This window comes from Grampus griseus (assembly GCF_964374135.1).
Source record: "Grampus griseus genome assembly, chromosome: 8".
NCBI lineage: Eukaryota > Metazoa > Chordata > Mammalia > Artiodactyla > Delphinidae > Grampus > Grampus griseus.
Window position 1 is genome coordinate 85,156,453 of NC_139002.1, and position 19,698 is coordinate 85,176,150.

The following is a 19,698-nucleotide window of genomic DNA, read 5'->3' on the forward strand; positions in this document are numbered from 1 at the left end:
TTTCAGACATTGTGCATGAAAGTATGGTTTTGCAATTGATGCCCAATAAACTTGTGTATGAAAAACAACAACTGTTTACTTAGCACATTATTACCTGAGCTTAGGTTTACAAAAAAGAGGCCAAAAAAAAATTGTGTGGCAATCAGAGAGTAAGATTATGATGATAAAATGAGTCCAATGAGTGAAAGAACTAATCATAGCTGTAAAAATGCCAAGGTCTGAACAAAGAGTGAGAGTTTTGTGACCAGCTATGACATAGGTCCTTGTCACAGGCCCCAGAGGGCAGCTCAGAACCACACTGATTCAGGTTCCTATGTGCCCTGTAAGGACTCTGAGGATTACTATTTTTTTTAACATGACATGTAGTTCTCATTACTAACCACAGCATGACATAAAATCAGGTGACCAGGAAACCAGATAACCTCTCACACTGTTTTTTATTTTATTTTGTTATTAACAATCATTGTTCTTAAATGATAGAATTAAATGTGAGCTCTAGCCAAAAGTTCCTTTAGAGGGATTTAAGCAAATGATTAAAATAAAATATTTAACCCCTCTGCCTATTTGTTGAATCTGAAAATACTTGCATAGAGACATAGAATCAGCCTTGAACAGTAGGAGTCTTTCATTTTCCACCTACTGATTTTACGGGGATAAAGTAAAACACCAAACAACCAATGTTGAAATGTCAAGGCTAAAATGTCACAGAAACATAAGTTCAGTAAAGTAGCATCTTCTGTTCTACGTAGTCTGATGACACAGTTAACGCTGTGCCTTTAAGGATGTGGATGTGCCCTTAACATCGCTGAGCTTCATGGCTGCAACCTTAACATTTCCTGTCACAGTCTTTGAGTCAATCCTCATGCCCACACAATCGAGTGAGTTTCCATTTCATTCTTGAGTTCACACAGGTAAGTGGGTGGGTATGTGCTCAAACTCAGAGATGCATTACCATACTAATCCAAGTCCATTAATCTCATTGCTCTGATTTTTTTTTTCTTTCTTTTGAAATTAAATAATTCTTTACCTCCTGCCCTCCACGGCTTGGTAATAACTCAAAAAAGCACTGGAAAGAGTCAAGAGCTGGGCTACTACTTGACCAATGACTCTCCAAGATCCTTTACTTCTTCATGCTGCAGTATCCTTTGTAAAATGAGATTCATAATATCCGGCCCAATTCTACAGATGGCCAGAATAAAAGCATTTAAAATGTTTTGGGAGAAAAGCATACGAATACTGTGACTTTAAAAAAGCAAATGATACAATATAAGAAGATGAATACAGCAAATAAATAACAGAAGAAATTGACAATCTTGAACAATGTCGTTACTGACTAGTCTCTTCTCTCTTTGCTACCTAATCTCAAAATATCTTGCAGCTCCATAGTGGCTGAAGTTTGTGTTCATACTGCCAAATGCTATAAGTCATTATAGGTGGTGGACCCCAAAGAGCTTTTACTTATGCGAATTCTGTCTAATGGTATTTATCATATTACCTGTTAAACTGAGAAGTTTTCAAAATATTATTTCAAATCAAGACAACAAAGTGTACTTAGTTTTTGTTGTCTTCCTGCCTAGGCTCAAAGAAAAGCTCAAGATTTCAGATGACTACTTGTTTGAAAAAATGATGTTATAGCTATCCTGCCAGGTATGACTAAAGATAGCGAATAACAGTACAGAAAGCACGAAGAACAAGCAAATTTTATTAATCTCTTTGAATCTCTATAAAAACGTACATATTGATACTTAAACCTACTACCATAGAAAATACTGGAAAACACAATACACATGCAGGCACCCTGTTAGCTGAATGATGACATCATTACACGTCAAAGAGCCTCTGGAAATTTCTGCTGTATATTCATGAGAGAATGAGAGTGAAAAAGGCAAATCATGTCTTTGTACCATAAAAGAAATCATTTTGACCTCGGAGACCCCTTGAAAGGATCTTGGAGATGACCCAGACCTAGGGGACCACGATTTAAGAACCAACGTAATCGATTAATTTTTAAGGTCACTTCCCAGTTCATAGTACTTCTCCGATGAATGTTTTGCTCTCCTTCGCGGACCACCCTTTGAGACCTAAGGTCTCAAGACAGAGCCCCTAGCCTAGTGGAACCCAAAGCGAAAAGCCCCGGACGCTCCGGGGGGTGCTCTGCTTAGCTACTGGGAGTCGAACACGCTCCCCTGAGTCGGCGGAGGACGCGGGATCTAGAAACCAGTCCCAAACCTGCCCCCCGCGCGCCAAGGCGGGGCCAGAACTGGCTGCGGGCGGCCGGGCTAGCCCAGGGCTCAGGGCAGAAGTGGCGGCGGCGACGGCGACAGCTACAGCGAGGGACGGCTCCCCGGAGACACCGGCCAACTGCCCGCCCGCTGCAGGTGAGCCGGCCCCCGGGAGGAGGAGCGCGGCCAGGTACTCCCAAGGAGCTGCTTCCTCCTTTTCCCACAGCTCCGCGGCCTCCCGGGATCGAGGCTGGGCCTGCGCCGCGCGTCCCCGTGCCGGCCAGGGCGGCGCTCCGCGGACCCCAGGCGCTTCCTCGAGCGTGCGGGCCAGTTCGGCCCTGCGGAGAGCAAGGCGAGGGTTTTGGGGGCGCCGAGACGGAGGGTCTGGCGGCCGCAGGGACTACCCAAGCACGAGGCTCCGGCCTGGGAGCTGCTGGAACATGCGCCCGGAGTTGCAGGTGCGGGGCCCGGCGGCTCGGCCCCGACGGGGAATGGGCGACTCGGAGGGGGCCACCTCGGCGGACCGGGCTCGATTCCAACGGAAAGCAGAGGGCGGCCGCGGCGATAGGTGCCCGCTCTGCCGTCTGCAGAGTCCGGAGGGTGGGGTGGGAAGGCGAGGGGTAGGGCGGAGGCGGCATTTGTCCCCGGGCACGCTCTCGGGGCTGCTTTCCGGGCGCGGGTCGGACGCCGGCGACCGAAACCGCGCGCGGGGCGCAGTCGCGCGGTGGCTTTGAGCACAACAGGTAGGTGATTCAGTTCCCACAGGAACTCAAAGTGCTGAGCCGGGGCCTTTTTTGACGTGGTTTTTGTTGGTTATTTTGTTTGTTTCGGTTTGTTTGACAGTTGCCAGACTATGTTTACACTCCTGGTGCTACTCAGCCAACTGCGCATACTTACCTTCGCGTTCCCTCACCGCACAAGAAGTCCAGAGGAGTTGAGGCATGCGGGAGAAGAAGGTAAGCCTGGCTTCCGGCTCCAGGAAAACCTTCCTGGAAACCCGACTCGGATTACAGAGCTCAAACCAGAAAGTGCAGTCTTTGAAACTACATGCCCCCATCAATCATAGAAGCACTAAAATGTCCTTTAATTTGTGGTTTATTTGGTAATGTTGTGGTTTGTTATGTTAAGTGCAATTTATACACATTCATTTCTGTGAGTTACTTTTGCTAAGTATATATTTAAAACCAGGTTGGTGGTTAACTGAATGGAAAACCTATTTCAACTTCTGAAAATCAGTGAGTGCCATTTTTCTAGATGAAGCTATGTGGTAATTGTGGTAATTATAATGAGCATAATTCTTCCAGTTCTTCCTGGAAAGATGGACAGGGAGACCAGGATCTAGTCCGGATGTGTTAGGAGACTCTGGGCAAGTTACTTAACCCCTTTCAGCTTGTAAAATGATGGGGGATGGGGAGTGGAATGATCGCTGAGGTCCTTTTTAACTTTTAAATGCCTGGTTATCTGGGTAAAGTCAGAAGGTATGAGAAGATTAGGTTTGGGGCTTGCTAACCTAGAATTCCATACCTTGTGGACTCCAGGTCTTAGACTGATTTCTGCCCATATTTTGAAAGCCTAACCAGAAAAAACAGAAAAGAAAAAAAAATGGCTTTCATTTCTCCCTGCGTAGTCATTGTGCTTCCCTACCCAGTGCCAGTGCTTTGGATCTACCTCTCCACACATTCCTGTCCCTTATTCATTCTCATCAGATCCTACTCTTGTTTTCTTTTGGGAAGGATCTGTGACACTAATACTCCTGGATGACTTATTAATGATTAATACAGCTTAGTGTCTCAAACCTTCTAGGAGGGTGTGTGTGTGTGTGTGTGTGTGTGTGTGTTAAGATAGGGCAGTATCTTAACCTGAAGGAATCAAACACTGACAGCAGAATTCTAGGCAATTGGATAGGCTAGCCAGTGGGATGGGGGAGATTTGGAAGGAAATCCTTCTTGGTGCCTCCCAAGTTGCACCGTATATGTAAGTCCACTCATACATAAGGTGGATGATCCATGCTCAGCAGGACCAGATGCTGATCTCCAGAATGCTTGGGAGTGTACTCATTCATTCACACGATACAGCATAAAAGACAGTCTCAAGGACATCACAAACTATGGAAGGAATTTAGAGATCATACTTGAGTGCAGAAGGCTGGAGATAGCTGTGGGAAATGTAAATGAAGAATCCTGTATATTTAAAAAGCTGATTTGTTCAGTAATAACCTCTTTATTAACATATACTATGTGCCGAGCTCTCTGCTAGGCACTGGAGATGTAGAAATGAAAGATTGTAATCCTGACCGGGAGGACTACTTCATCTAGTGGGAGAGGCAGGGTGTAAACTGATAATCTCCATAAACTCTATGACAGAAGTTAAAACAGAGAGTTTCAAGAGCAGAGGAAAGAGTGAGTTAGCAGTAACTCTGTCTCCGGAGAGTTGTATGGCACAGAAGCCAGTGCTCTCTATCTGCAAATGAGATATAATAAATGTAGATATGAAAAGTAATTAGGAAAATAAAGGACCTTCAGCTGCATTCTGATAAAGCCCAAAGGTGGGGTTGAAATGACCTAAAAAGAATTTATTTAGAAAGCATGGGGAGACAGGAGAGAGGAGGAAAATGGAATATCTCAGTTGGTGGACTTAAAATAGGGGAATGCACAGGCAACTTCCTAGGATGGTCTAAGACAGGAGACAGAGATGGAAAGACAATCTGAGGCAGATACAAAGGTGCAAAGGCCAGTGCATCCTCCAGCAACGGCCAGAGGGAAAACAGGAACTCTCGCTGGAAGTTCAGGATGCTCCAGGGGCAAGGAAGTTTGCCTCTTTCAATTAAAAGCAAATCCAGGGCTACTTAGAACCCAAATAACAAAGGACAGTATTTCTCCTAAGATCATAAGGGAGGCAGGAAGATGTTTGATAAGGCACTGAAAGTGTAAGGTCAACCATGGACTGAATCAGAACTTTCACACTCAGGGAAGTGGTAAACAGCAGCCCCTCCTGGAGGGCATGTTTTATACATCAGTGAAGATTTTCGTTGGCATAAATATCATTTCAGGAACAAGAAAAATATTTATGACTTGCTTTTTTATTTTCGTTTTAAATTGAAAGTCCCATTTGGAGGGCAGGGGCATTTTATAACTCAGAAAACTGACTTGAATAGGAGACCGACAATGAGAAATTTGGCACTGCTTTTCTAGCCAATAAAATGTAAAGATCTGGGCGTACCTGAGAAGTAGCAATACAGAGGCAGATTCTAATTCTCCATTCTGAAATTAGATTTCATGTAGTAAGTACAATATAGCTAAGTTAGGCAGGCTCAGAGTTACTTCATTACTGGTTTAATATTTTAAACCTATGCCAAGCTGAGTAATGGACTATACCTCTGAATTGCTTCAACTGGTAGAATTTAGGTCCAAGAGTTCCTTCCCACTACAGGGAAGTCAAGTTCATCCATTTATTTTTGTAAGTAATTTTTTTGGCATCTCTATGTGTCAACATCCTTTGCTTTAATGGAACTTTCCTTCTAGCTAGGGGAACAGAGTGGTAACAAGTAAGTAAAGCATACAGAACACCAGATGGTGATAAGTGCTATGAAGAAAAACAAAATATAGTAGGAGATGGGGATTGCCAGAGGTGGGTGAGTGGGGATGGGGTTCAAGGTAACATTCAACAAAATCCTGAAGGAAGTGAGAGAGCAGAGTGAAAGAAGAAAGTTCTATTTAGAGGAAACAGCAAGTTCAAAGGCAGGAGAGAACCAGGCACATTGGAAACCAGTGTAGCTGTGGGGGACAAGGAGAGCCCTTAGAGCAGCAGTCCCCAACCTTTTTTTTTTTTTTTTTTTTTTTTTGCGGTACGCAGGCCTCTTACCGTTGTGGCCTCTCCCGTTGTGGAGCATAGGCTCCGGACGTGCAGGCTCAGCGACAATGGCTCACGGGTCCATCCGCTCCGTGGCATGTGGGATCTTCCCGGACTGGGGCACGAACCCATGTCCCCTGCATTGGCAGGCAGACTCTCAACCACTGCGCCACCAGGGAAGCCCGGTCCCCAACCTTTTTGGCACCAGCGACCAGTTTCTTGGAAGACAATTTTTCCACGGATGTTGCGGTGGATGGCTCAGGCAGTAATACCAGTGATGGGGAGCGATGGAGAGCGGAGCGGCAGGTGAAGCTTCGCTCGCTGGCCCGCTGCTCACCTCCTGCTGTGCCGCCCGGATCCTGAGAGGCCTCAGACCGATAGTGGTCCATGGCCCGGGAGTTGGGGACCCCTGCCTTAGAGGGCCATTGCAAGAATCCCAATGAGAGATGATGGAGACTTGGAAAATTTTTCATTCTGTCTCCATTAGGTGGTAGTGTAAAATCTACAAGGAGACAAAGAAGAAGAAAGAACAAAAATATTTTATCACACTGGTCTACCCTTTAGAATATTTCTCAAAACATCTATCACCAATGATCCCATTCTGGCTTCCCCCTTGGTTCAAATAGCTCATATGTGTTATTTCTAACATAGAAATGAATACACTAGAATAGCACTGGCCAACAGAAATAAAATACAAACCACATAAGAAATTATCTAGAGCCATGTTTTAAAAAGTAAAAAAAAAAAAAAGGTGAAATTAATTTTAATAATGTAGTTAATTTAACCTAATATATCCAAAATATTTAACCCAGTATTTCCAAATATAAGCAATAGAAAGCATTGAGATATTTCATATTTTTTTAAACCATGTCTTTGAAGTCCCCTGTGTATTTACACTTACAGCACATCTCAATTCACACTAGCCACATTTCAAGTGGTCAATAGCCATATGTGGCTAGTGGCTACTGTATCGGACAAATCCAGCTCTGTTAAGATTCAGACCTGCTTGGAAAAGTGATTGATTAGTAAGGAAAATATCTTGGCCAAGGTGTGACTGTTCTCAAAGGCTAAGAATAAATGGCCAACCTGAGGTCACTCTCAAATTAGTATTAGTCTTCCAGACCATGCACTGTCGTCAGTCTTTTTTTTTTTGGCTGCATTAGGTCTTATTTTTGGCTGCACGCGGGCTTTCTCTAGTTGTGGTGAGCAGGGGCTACTCTTCATTGTGGTGTGCAGGATTCTCATTGCAGTGGTTTCTCTTGTTGCACAGCCCGGGCTCTAGACGTGTGGGCTTCAGTAGTTGTGGTGCGTGGGCTCAGTAGTTTTGGTTCGTGGGCTCTAGAACACAGGCTCTGTAGTTGTGGCACAGGCTTAGTTGCACTGTGGCACGTGGGATCTTCCCAGACCAGGGATCAAATCCATGTCCCCTGAATTGGCGGGCGGATTCTTAACCACTGCGCCACCAGGAAGTCCCTGTCGTCAGTCTTGATCCATCTTTCAGTTGCCCACTCTAATATATTCTTCCTTTAGTAATGGTTAGCAGTGAGAAATACCAAGACTTTTAAATTCTTATAAGCAGTTGGGGTAGTTCTCAGAGAGTTTCTGAATTCCAGTCTCAGTAATATGATCTGGAGCAAGATCACTTCAGCTTTGTGTGACACCAGAACGAGTTTGAAGTTTTCAGGTTTTGAAAATACTGCCTTGGTAGGATATTTTGGTTTTGTGTCAACCTGTGCTTAGCTATGGTGTTTACCATTTACCTTCCCTACATGCACACGTAGACGGAGTCTTATAAAACTTTGTAGACACATGTTTAGGGGCTGAGTGGAGGGAGCTACTCCTTTGGGAGGGACTGAATGGCTTTTAATTAATCTTATAATTAACTTATGATTTTATTAGCTTAGAAGTTTAAAATTTTTTGGTATAAACCTGATAGAACAATTTTAATATAAATGTATGAATTTATAATTTTAAAACATAAAGAGATCTTAGTTATTATTTAGTTCATATTCCCATTTTCCAGATGAGGAAATGGCAACCCAGGGACTTCCCTGGAGGTCCAGTGGTTAAGACTCCATACTCCCAGTGCAGGGGGCATGGGTTCGATCCCTGGTCAGGGAATTAAGATCCTGCATGCCACACAGTGCAGCCAAAAAAAAAAAAAAAAGTGTTTCAGGAAATGGCAACCCAGAGATATAAGTGACTTATCCCAGGATATAGCTGATAGCTAAGCCAAATCAAAAAGAAGAGTCTGTCTTCTAACTCTTAGTCCAGTACTCTGTCCATTACACCAGACTAATTTTTCTCAGTCAAGATAATAGGAAACCAACACTTTAGAAATAGAATAGTCTGGCCTGCCATTTATTGGAAAAATAATTGTCTAGAGGAAAAAGTGATACTCGAATAATTTTTATTTATGCTGATAATTTCGGACATAATCTACTCAAGTATGTTCTGGAATTTTGTTAGTATCTGTACTTCATATTTAGCAGGAATTATTTTTACTGATGATATTTCTTTTTGTCAGATTTTAAAACCACACAAGAAAGTTTGGTATAATTTAACCAGATCAAAAGAACTATATGCTTTTACCGTAATTAAAACAGGAATTTTCTGCCTTATTTTTTATCGGTGTTTGAAATCTTTCTATTTTTTTGCTAGTCTTTACATCAAAAGAAGAAGCAAACTTGTTCATACGTAGACACCTCCTATATAATAGATTTGATTTGGAGCTCTTCACTTCCAGTGACCTAGAAAGAGAATGCAGAGAAGAACTTTGTAATTATGAGGAAGCCAGAGAAATTTTTGTGGATGAAGATAAAACGGTAATTTGGTTGATATGTTAATTGGCTAGACATCTATTAAATTGTACTTAAGGAAGTGGCACTTTCAGTCAGTAGAGATTATGTGCCTTAAATAGAATTCAGATTGTATACCTGTTATCTCTTTCTACTTTCTTATATTGTAATTAGCCCATTTAGACTTGGCTTTATACTTAACTGGGCTTATAGTAATTATCAAATTATCAATTATGTCGTGATTTTCTGTGTTTAACATTATGATATTCAAAGACAATAATGAAGCAGAGTGAATTAAACTTCAGGATATTATTTTAGTTAGTTCTCTGACTCAGGCTTCAGTCATTCAAGACTCAGAGCAATTTTTTCTATTAGGACTTACCATTTTTGATTACTGTATTTATATTTCAAGTACTTATTGACGACCTATTATGTGCCAAGTGCTCTGCTAGAGACTGAAGATAAGATATATAGTCCCTGCATTCAGGATTTTATTGCTTGGCAATAAACCTTTAGAAGTTCTCCCTTAAAATACAATTAAATCCTATCTGTTAATCCTGAAAAGGTACAAAACAAACAGCCAGCACTGTCCCTGTTATAATCTGGCATATTCTTTAAGAATGACAAGTGACCCAGATTTTTCACTTTTTTGTAGATTAAATAACCCCAGCTCCTTTTCCCCTTCCTCAAGAATCCCATTTTACTCTTTGGTCAATAAGAACCTCTCTAGGTATCCTTTAAATGCAGGTGTTATTGAAACTTAGTTCTTTTTTCTTCCAAAATTGTGCCCAGATTCCATTCCCTGCTATTATCTGCTGCATCTACTAGAGAAGGGAAAGAAAGTCTACTCTGCGTTGTAGTTGTGCCTGTTGAAATTCTATTGTTTTTCACAAACCCGTTTTCTAATTTTATCACAGTTCCTTAAAAATGGCTTCCATTCTCTCAAGTAACACTGAACTTAAACAGTCTCAGGGATGTCTTTCCAAATCAATAAATAACTTTCAATAAAATTTCCTAGGAGACTGAAGGCTCATCTAATGTAGAAAAAAATCAGACTCCTTTTCAAACATGATAATGAGTCCCCTGCTTCAACTTCCACCTCTGCTACTTTCATCGACTCTCTAATGCGATAGTGTCCCCTGATGCCTGAGTGAGGGCTCTGGGCAGGTGAAGGGAGACTATCAGCGCACAGTAGTAGAGAGCTAGCACTGGCAATAATCCCCTGACCAATTCCAGAGTTGGAAGAAACAGTGGTGGATGGCAGTACTTTATTAGAGTGAGTCACGCCCTCCAGCATGAATGAACTAGTATCCTACCTGTGGCACATGCCAAGCGTTTACCACCCCTAGTCTAGGTCATTGAGACCAAATGAAATGACAATAAAGAAATTAAACAAACTTGGAAATTTTACCTTTCTCTTAGATGGCATTTTGGCAAGAATATTCAATTAAAGGACCAACCACAGAATCAGGTAAGGCAAGAATTGATCAATTTTCATGTTTTTTCCCACCCTCTATCATAGTACATTTTTAGTTTCATTGTTTGAGTTTGGTTGTTGCACAACATACATACTTTGTAAAGCCAAGGAAGATTTCTCAGTTATACACTGGGCTATCTAAGACAGAGAAGGCCACATTCATCTATTTACACACTGAAAATCAAGTTTGGTGAGATAGTAGGGAAATGAGATAATAGGCTTAATGCTATTTTAAACAGTCCAGCTAAGTCAAGACTTGCACAGAATAAAAGTAGGACTCTATTAGTTTCAAATAGTAAACTATTTTAATTTTTTTTTCTTTTTTACCATTACAAGTAAATAGAATACTTACGCTACTAGGTAAATTAGGATTGTTAGGTAGAATTAAGTAACTCCTAGAGAGGGGAGAGCCTTTATTTTATCTACATTTATCATCTCTAGCTGCTTTTTAGTCAGGTTTGTTTTGTTTTGTTTTGTTTGTGTTTGACAGCTCTTTTTTCATTCCCCCTAGGTAGGGCCCCAGCTATAGGGAGACTATTACATATCTACACCAGAATTGCTTACTACATTTATCTTAGTAGTTAATACCAAAATGTGTATAGTTGAACAAAGAACATGTTTATCCCACTCAGTGTTGACTTTCATCCATTTAATATAACATTTAAAATAAATGAAGCTAAGGACTTCCCTGGCGGTCCGGTGGTTAAGACTCCACGCTTCCAGTGCAGATGACGCATGTTTGATCCCTGGTTGGGGATCCTGCGTGCCGCACAGTGTGGTCAAAAACTTAAAAAAATTAAAAATAAATGAAGTCAGAGCTAGGGCTTTTAGGAAGTGTATCTAAATTTTTTCTGGTCATGTTTCTAGCACAGACTTTTAAAAGTAATCAGTATTAATTATTAGATGCCTAATAGCATGCTTACACCCAGCGTTGAATTTATTGAAATCATAGGTGGTGCTTTTCAGTTGTTATATTCATGTTATTTTAATGATTTATCTTAAGATGCTAACAGAGAAAAAATCGATGTTATGGGCCTTCTGACTGGACTAATTGCTGCTGGAATATTTTTGGTTATTTTTGGATTACTTGGTTACTATCTTTGTATCACTAAGTGTAACAGGCAACGACATCCAGGGTAAGTACCAAATAAAAATATTTAATTTACTATTATATGTTCTATACTGTCATTTTTAAATGGCTAAAAAAAATGGCTGCCTTTTTTTTAAAATACACTTTTGATTTTGGAATAATTTTAGATACACAGGGAAGTTACAAAGATAGCACAGAGAGTTCCCTTATGTCCTTCACGCAGCTCCCTCGTTGTTAACATCTTATGTTACCATAGTACATTTGTAAAACTAACAAACCAACATTGGTACATTACTATTAACTGAGTTCCAGCACATTAGTAAAGCTTCATAAAGGCCATAATTGTTTGCATAATAGAATCTCAACATCCTTATTAGAATAAAAAGTTATTATCTTATCTGTAAGTAGAGATGAGAAAGTGAAGAACTAACCTTATTCAACAAAAAGTACCACATGCGAAACAGGCTATCGAAATTAATGCTTATATATCCCTATTTACACTTTCAAATTCTATGAAGAAGCTAATGATGGTAACCAGGTGATAAAATGATTATGGAAATAGTGGTGATGGTTGTACAACATTGTGAATATAATTAATACCATTGAATTGTACACTTGAAAATGGTTATAACGACAAATTTTATGTTACACGTATTTTACCATAATAAAAACAACTTCTTTATTGTTAAGGTAAGAGTTTAGGGCAACAGATATGGAATTAAGATAAATCCATTGGAGGATAAAAGCTGAAGCCATGAGAGTAGGCAAGTTCTCTGAGTGTGATGAAAGGACAGAAGGCAAGTGACGGAGTCTTAAAGGATGCCTACAGTAAGGGTGCAGAGGAGGACATGCCAGCAAAGCGGGCAGAGGACAGGGGCAAAGTATAGTGTAATTCTATCCCCAAGCTGGAATTCCTGAACAACTCCCTGAGGCATTAATGTGATCATGGGCAGGGACTAAGAAGATTGTCTGAGACTTCTGTAAATCCTATAAAATTTTGAAAAGTGAGAGAAGATAAGGAAAATTTTGTGCAATTTTTCTTAAGCCACTATGTTTTGAGCTGAGAGGTTTCCCTTACTTAATAGACAGGAAATGAGCAAGTTCTTCCTGTTTTCTAGGGCTTTTGACTAAGATTTTATTCAATATGTCCTTCTCCACAAGCTGCAGCATACCTGGAAACTCACAGGTTAATGAAGAAATCGGAAAATATGTCTTTAAAGACTCTCCTTGCCTTTTATCTTTCCTTCTTTTCCACCCCATTTATAGTATTTTCCCCAAAAAGTCTCTGTATGCCCTCACATTTAGTAATTTCCCTCAAAGTCTGTGAGCACAGCCATTGTTCAGTGTCCTCATGCTCGACATTGTCTTCTCTCCTCTTTCCGGTTTTTCTTCATTTTTCTACTTTTCTGCACCACTACACCTTCTTACCTTATGCCTTTTTTCTCTGAAACCTTCTAGCTTCTTTCCTGCATGAGGTTAGAAGCAGAATTCAAAGACACGAGGAATAAAGAGGTGCATTATTATGCATATTTTCTATGTATGTTGTTATAAAATTTTGAAAACCTGGATATCTCTTATTTTAAGAGTTTAGTTATACTTAATGTTAGTACAGTATAATGCTGTACTGTTTACAGGTCATTTCTACATCTCTCTTTGATTCTCACAGAAACCCTTTATAGGGGACATTTCAAACTAGGTTAACCAGACATTCACTTGTGTTAAGGTTAACTTTTAAATACTTAGTAAAGTACCGTTCATCAATTGTCCCAAGAAATTCTTGCAGCAGAGTTATGTGTTCTCTTTCTACATTTTGCAAGTCTGGAAGTGGGGGAAGGGTGAGGAATATTTGAAAAAGAAAAAAGTAAAAAATAAGATCATTGTTAGAATAGTTTGTCTCATTCCTCTGTAAAAACATGCCAAGAAATGGGAAACAAGATCTTTTCATTTCTTAGTCCCTATATTTTATGGAGGAAAACAGGCATAATATAATGCTGTCAGCTTATTTGAGATGTTCCTGGTGCATACTTTCTGATTTGAATCTTGTAAGAAATCACTGTGGAGACACTTAATGACTTTAATATAATTATATTGTTCCTGTAACTTAAATTTTGAAGGTCAACGTGGAAAAATTCATCTCTTCAAATAAAACATCTGTCTCTCCTGTTTCCTATAAACAAACAAGTAGAACTTTTCGTCACAAGCTAATGAATGTGGCAAGTGACAAGCCTACCATGAATACATTCCAGGTTTCTGACAGAGGAGGAATTGTGTTGACTCCTCTAAGTAAACTTCGGAGGCTATCAGTCACCTCTCAACTATTGAAGGGCTGATTATCCAGTTCCTAGATTTACACAGATTTTTTTCTTTTCTTCTCTCTGCAATTTTCCTCTCTCCTTCCGTCCAGTTCCAGATCTCATTATAACCTCCAAAGGAAAAGGCATTCTAAGGGGCAAATTGATTGATTCAGTTTGCAAAAGTTTGCAGTATTTTGGGTCTGCTAAGCTGTCTCTTATTGGGAAGAATACTGTAAATATTGACTAGAGGTTGGGGATTACCTATACATTTTAATTATCTTATTAGTCATAACTATAAGAGGTTAATTTAGGCATAGATGCTTCATAGGCAGCCAACTTCACAGTCTAAACAGATCAATTTACTAATGTCTAAATTTTAATTTGTAATTCACAAGTGAGAAGGGAAAATGTAGTTTCAAAACACCAGACCTGTGTTGCATTTCAAATTTCATTGGCTGGTGGTATAGGTGACAGAGTTTTGTGAAAACAGTGGCCATATTGAACTAGGCCTTTTTTTTTTTTTTAATTAAAAAAATTTTTTTTGTAATTGTTGGACTTAAATCAATGGAGATCAATGGGGAAAAGATAATAATCTGAGAAAGGGAACAATGCAGGTGAAACCACAGAGATAGACCATAGAATTCATTGCACATACAGAGGAGAGTAAAGAGGCTACCTTGGCAAGAGCAGAGAGCTATAAAATAAAGTGAGGCCAGAATAAGGGAGGCTTTGAAAAGGAGGCACAGGAGTTAGAACTTGATTCAGTAGAAAGTAGGCTGCAGGTTAGACTTTTGCGGAGAAGAATGATATGATAGAAGTCCTGTTTAGGAGAGTTGGCCCAGGCAGCAGGGATTCAGTGGGGAACAGAGGAGAGAGAGACGGGCATCGCTGTTGTGATTATCTCTGTGGCATCAATTTCCTAGGCTTGGAGTTATGCTGCCTTTCAACAAAGCCTGGATTTGGTTTCACACCATACTTTGAGAAAATTTTAATTCAGGAGCAGGAGAAAGAGGGAATTCACGTGTTTTGAGTCCTTGTTACAGTGGTCCAGACATTGCTTAGATGCTTTACGTAAGACATCTTTCTCAATCCACACAAAACATCTCTGTTGAGGTAGCTATTGTTATCCCCATTTTATAGAGGAGGAAAGCTGAGTTAGGTTACCTTGCCTCTGGTCACACAGCTATGAAATGACAAGATCCTGTTTCTTACCCATGACTGACTTCAAAGTTCTTGATCTTTCCATTATATCAAGATTCTTTCAGAGTTTATGGGTAAAATAAAACTGTTGTTATATTAATAAGTCAGGTTCAGGGACTTTCCTGGTGGTCTGGTGGTTAGGATTCAGTGCTTTCACTACCATGGACTGGGTTCAGTTCCTGGTTGGGGAACTGAGATCCCACAAGCCACACAGCACGGCCAAAAAATTAAAACAATAAAAATAAATTGGGTTCACCTGTATCAAAATGTTGGATTTTTTAATATTGCCATCTTAACCTAAAAATGCTGCCTTTCCTAGACCTCAATGCTGTCTCTGTTTAGTTCTTCAGCCACCTACGCAAGAAGGGGCAGACACACTCCCTCCATCGTTTTCAGAAGACCTGAGGAGGCTGTCTTGCCTCCATTGCCACCTTCAGTGGAGGACACAGGATTACCTTCTTATGAACAGGCAATGGCACTGACCAGAAAACAGAATGTTTCGCCACCACCACCATATCCTGGGCCAGCAAAAGGGTTTAGGGTATTTAAAAAATCTATGTCACTCCCATCTCGCTAAGCCCACCTTGTTGTCTTGGTGATATAGGACATTCACATTATTTAAATGGTTTGTTTTCCCTGAACCAAAAAGACATGTCGATTCAGCCCTTTATGACAAACTGCAGAGAGTAAAGGAGGAACAAGCACGTGTACTATGCCACTGGAGATCTGTTAGCATCCTGGACCTAAACTTGATCATAATCAGCTGGATAAGGAACTTTGTATCTTTGCAGTTAAGAAGAGAGCACTTTTTTGTTCCTTTTAATGGTTCAAAAAATCTGTTATGGGTGTCACAGCTACAACTGGGGAACTATCTGTATCCTCTGTACAGAAGAAGTTTGTAGATTTCTTGTATTGAATACTAAAAAGGTAAGAATTTCTAACTATTAGATTATCCCAAGTCATAATATTTGACCTACTCTTTTTTTAGGATTTCTTTTTGGTTGGAAATACTTCACAGAATTTGGCATTTAAATATAAATTGGTGGCCTTTATATAATCACTTGTTTTTTTATTTTAAATTATTGCATAGCATTCACCATATTTTGCACGTTCTTATTGTGAACTCTTGCTATCAGTCATATTATGGGGAGTGGGGTCAATAGTTTTCTTTAAAAAAAACCAAACAAATACTTGATAGAGAGTTAGTTCTTCAGAGGGAACAGGGTTGCAATGTTACAGATTTGAAAGGGTTGTTACACCACCAAATAAAGGTACAGGCCTCAAATCTAGGAGTGACAACTTGATAAGCTGTGCATATTAATGATGAGTAGACACACCCATTTTCATTGCTATGTTGTCTGTATTGACTATAACTATTAATCTGGAAAATTTGTTGAATTTTATAAATAATAGTTGGAGAACCTGGAAGAAGTAATTTACTTTTCTGCTATCAAAATAATATTGATTAAAGTTACCAGCAACCCCCTGTATCTCTTAATGTCTAGACACAGAACACCATAGGTAATCATTTTGACCTATATTTTGTATTTTCTTCTAATTGTATGTATGACCAGTCTCCCCTTAAGAACATAGTAGAGTATAAGCTATAAATTTCTGGAACGAATGTTTGTGCACAAATTTATTTGAGTGGGTGTGTACGTATATGTGAATTTGTTTCCTCTTTGCAGGAGCTCAAAAAAAAAAACATACTCCTGAGAAATAGAAAATTCTGTTATGTTTTTTGCCAGGCATTGCTTTTTTCCTATTTAAGACCATTTATAAAATTGTATTTTGTTTTATATTTTCACACAGGTGAGATTAAGACTCACATGCATTTGATAATTCCTTCCAAATTAAATGTTTAGAAAATATAAATCATATTATACTGTGTGTTTGAGTGTATGTCTCTCTTTTAAGACAGCATGATCTTAATGCAGATAAAAGAAAGATCTTAATCATTATAGACTGCTAAAGACTTTACCTTTTATATTTTCAGTCTCTTTGGTTGCGTGTTACAAAGAAATCATCTGGCAACATTTAGGTATAATTAGGAAGAAGTCTTTTTAAAGCCACCTACGTTACCTATAAAAATTTTACTATTTGTCATACCTTGGCTTACATAAGCACTTTTCCTCATGTAACTTTGCACTTTGCCCTTATTTTAATCCTCTTTAAAAGGTCAGAGGCAAACTACTCACTTTAGCAATCACACTGAGGCATAGAAGGATAGCTTGACCAAAATCTAACATGTTGGTGAGAGCTAGGTTTAGAATGAACAAGCACACTATTCTAGGCCCATCTCATATCTATAGAATTACACTGTCTCAAATTATGAAATTATAAAATAGAGACAACTAAGTTTTATGAGAAATGTATAAACATTTGTCATATATACATAAATGTATATAGGTGCATATATTACATATCTGTATATGTATTCTCACACGTGTGTTTCTTAGGATGAATAAAAATATAAGATACGGGGGCTTCCCTGGTGGCACAGTGGTTGAGAGTCCGCCTGCCGATGCAGGGGACATGGGTTCGTGCCCCGGTCCGGGAAGATCCCACATGCCGCGGAGCGGCTGGGCCCGTGAGCCATGCCCGCTGAGCCTGCGCGGTCGGAGCCTGTGCTCCGCAACAGGAGAGGCCACAACAGTGAGAGGCCCGCGTACTGCAAAAAAACCCCAATATATATATAAGATACGATATATCTTTTATTGAATCACAATTTGAAATATTCCATGAACTTGTTTACTCCCATTGACTCACAAGAATCTAACTGCAAATCTAGCTTCAGAGCCTGTGACAACCCCTGTCACCCCAGCAGTAGCCTAGATTTGTCATGTGCCATCATTAAGTGTGAAACTGTTGCTCTGACTTGAACAAATCTAGAATTTATCATTAAGATTATGAAATAACTGGTATTTGTAGAGCATCCAATGTTGAGCTCATAATACTTTAAATATAAAAAAGAAAATGTGATAGAACCATAATCAAATACTTATAATAATTAAAAGGAAAATATCAATATAAAATTATTGACACATATTTCTGTCCCATTCACGCTTTTCTATTCCTTGTATACTTTTGGTGGTGGGTTTTCTAGTTTGATTAATTTGTTTTGTTTGTGCTTCTTCCCTGGGTAACATATTAGTGTTAACCATTAAATCTATTTTTGACACAAAGCTTTCTAATTAGGTATATCAGTTTTCTCCTCTATCACAATCAGGAAATGAATGTAATATGGGTATGAAAAGGGAATAAGCCTAGAAAAAGACAAGTACACATTAATAGGGTTATGCCTTCAGTAGGCTAGATAATTCTACACAGAATATTCTCTTTTCAAGATGAAAAAAATCAAAGAGAGCACAAATTATGACTGTGTCAAAGTTTTGCATCTGTTAATATTGTGCCCTCTGAGTGATTATACAGAGCTGGGTGATAATTCTCAGAACAATTAAAAACTAGAGCAACAGCATCCTCTGTGTCTGGTTTCCCGTTTGCCTGTAAAATTCTAATCATTTTTTCCTATTTCTCAGATAAGTTATGTATGTGTGTACTTTTCCTATATGTGCAAGAGAATTTTTTAGTGAGAAAAAGTTTGTTAGTGCTGTTTAAAAGCTTAATTTCATATTATTCATTTTGCTTTTGTTCTAACTGAATGTGAAATAAATTAGTTACTAGTTTGATTTGAAATGTATGTGACATTTATACTACTAGAAGAGTGTCTAGAATTTCTGTAATTTTTTTAAAAACTAGATTCTTTTGTAGATCCTGCCTGTGTAGCATTTTGGAACACATATGATATATAATGATGCCTTCAATCTTCTGTATTGTGTGTTTCCTTCAACATTTTTTGTCGTTTACAAATGTCTCCCTAACAGTTTAAGAGTTTAAGGCAATTCAGTACAAATTTGTCAGCATTTTCATTATCTGGAAAAAGCAACCCATTTTTGAATGCATATTTTTCCTACAGGTTTGATTATATTTTGGTTTTAACGGATTTGTTATCACAGACACTTTTTATACATGTGAATAAACTTTATGCTAAGTAAATATTTGTTGCTTGTTTCAATTAAACATTCTTCATATAGTGGCATATAATTATATGAGTTAAATGTGAACAACATGTTGCATGTTTTCAAAACAATGTTTACAGCATGGTATTGCTGTATGTATCTTTCACCCAGTGGTGCTAGCTTTCTAAACAGTTTAGTTGCAGTTGTGAAAGTGCAATATTCCTTAACACTGTTTTAATATTTAATATATTGTTTGAAGCAAATTTATAATATATTACTCCTTAAAACTGAATTTACTTCTGTGACCTATATCTATACATAAATTAAAAATCAAAAAAATATAGTAATGTTACACTAAATTATAGGAGTAATAGTACCTCCAACATAAGAGAAACACAAGTAATACTATGTATCATACACATAAATAAACTGATTATTTTTTTTTTCTTTTTTTTTTTTGCGGTACGCGGGCCTCTCACTGTTGTGGCCTCTCCCTCCCATTGCGGAGCACAGGCTCCAGATGCGCAGGCTCAGCGGCCGTGGTTCACGGGCCCAGCCGCTCCGCGGCATGTGGGATCTTCCCGGACCAGGGCACGAACCCGTGTCCCCTGCATCGACAGGCAGACTCTCAACCACTGCGCCACCAGGGAAGCCCTAAACTGATTATTATTAAACATAACTTCATGTTCAACATTTAGACCACCTTAAATTTTTTTATCCAATTGAATAATCCATAAATGTTAATACTT

At 39.1% G+C, this 19,698-nt stretch overlaps 1 protein-coding gene across 1 annotated transcript; it reads left to right on the top strand.

Annotated features, from left to right (window-relative positions):
- Nucleotides 1-3,075: 3,075 nt before the first annotated feature.
- Nucleotides 3,076-15,507, top strand: PRRG4 (proline rich and Gla domain 4; the record flags this gene model as incomplete). The annotated part of the gene is made up of 5 exons (XM_082660819.1): nt 3,076-3,178; nt 8,733-8,896; nt 10,292-10,340; nt 11,350-11,482; nt 15,273-15,507. 5 exons carry the CDS (start codon nt 3,076-3,078, stop codon nt 15,505-15,507), a joined length of 684 nt encoding a protein of 227 aa, XP_082516945.1.
- Nucleotides 15,508-19,698: the final 4,191 nt, after the last annotated feature.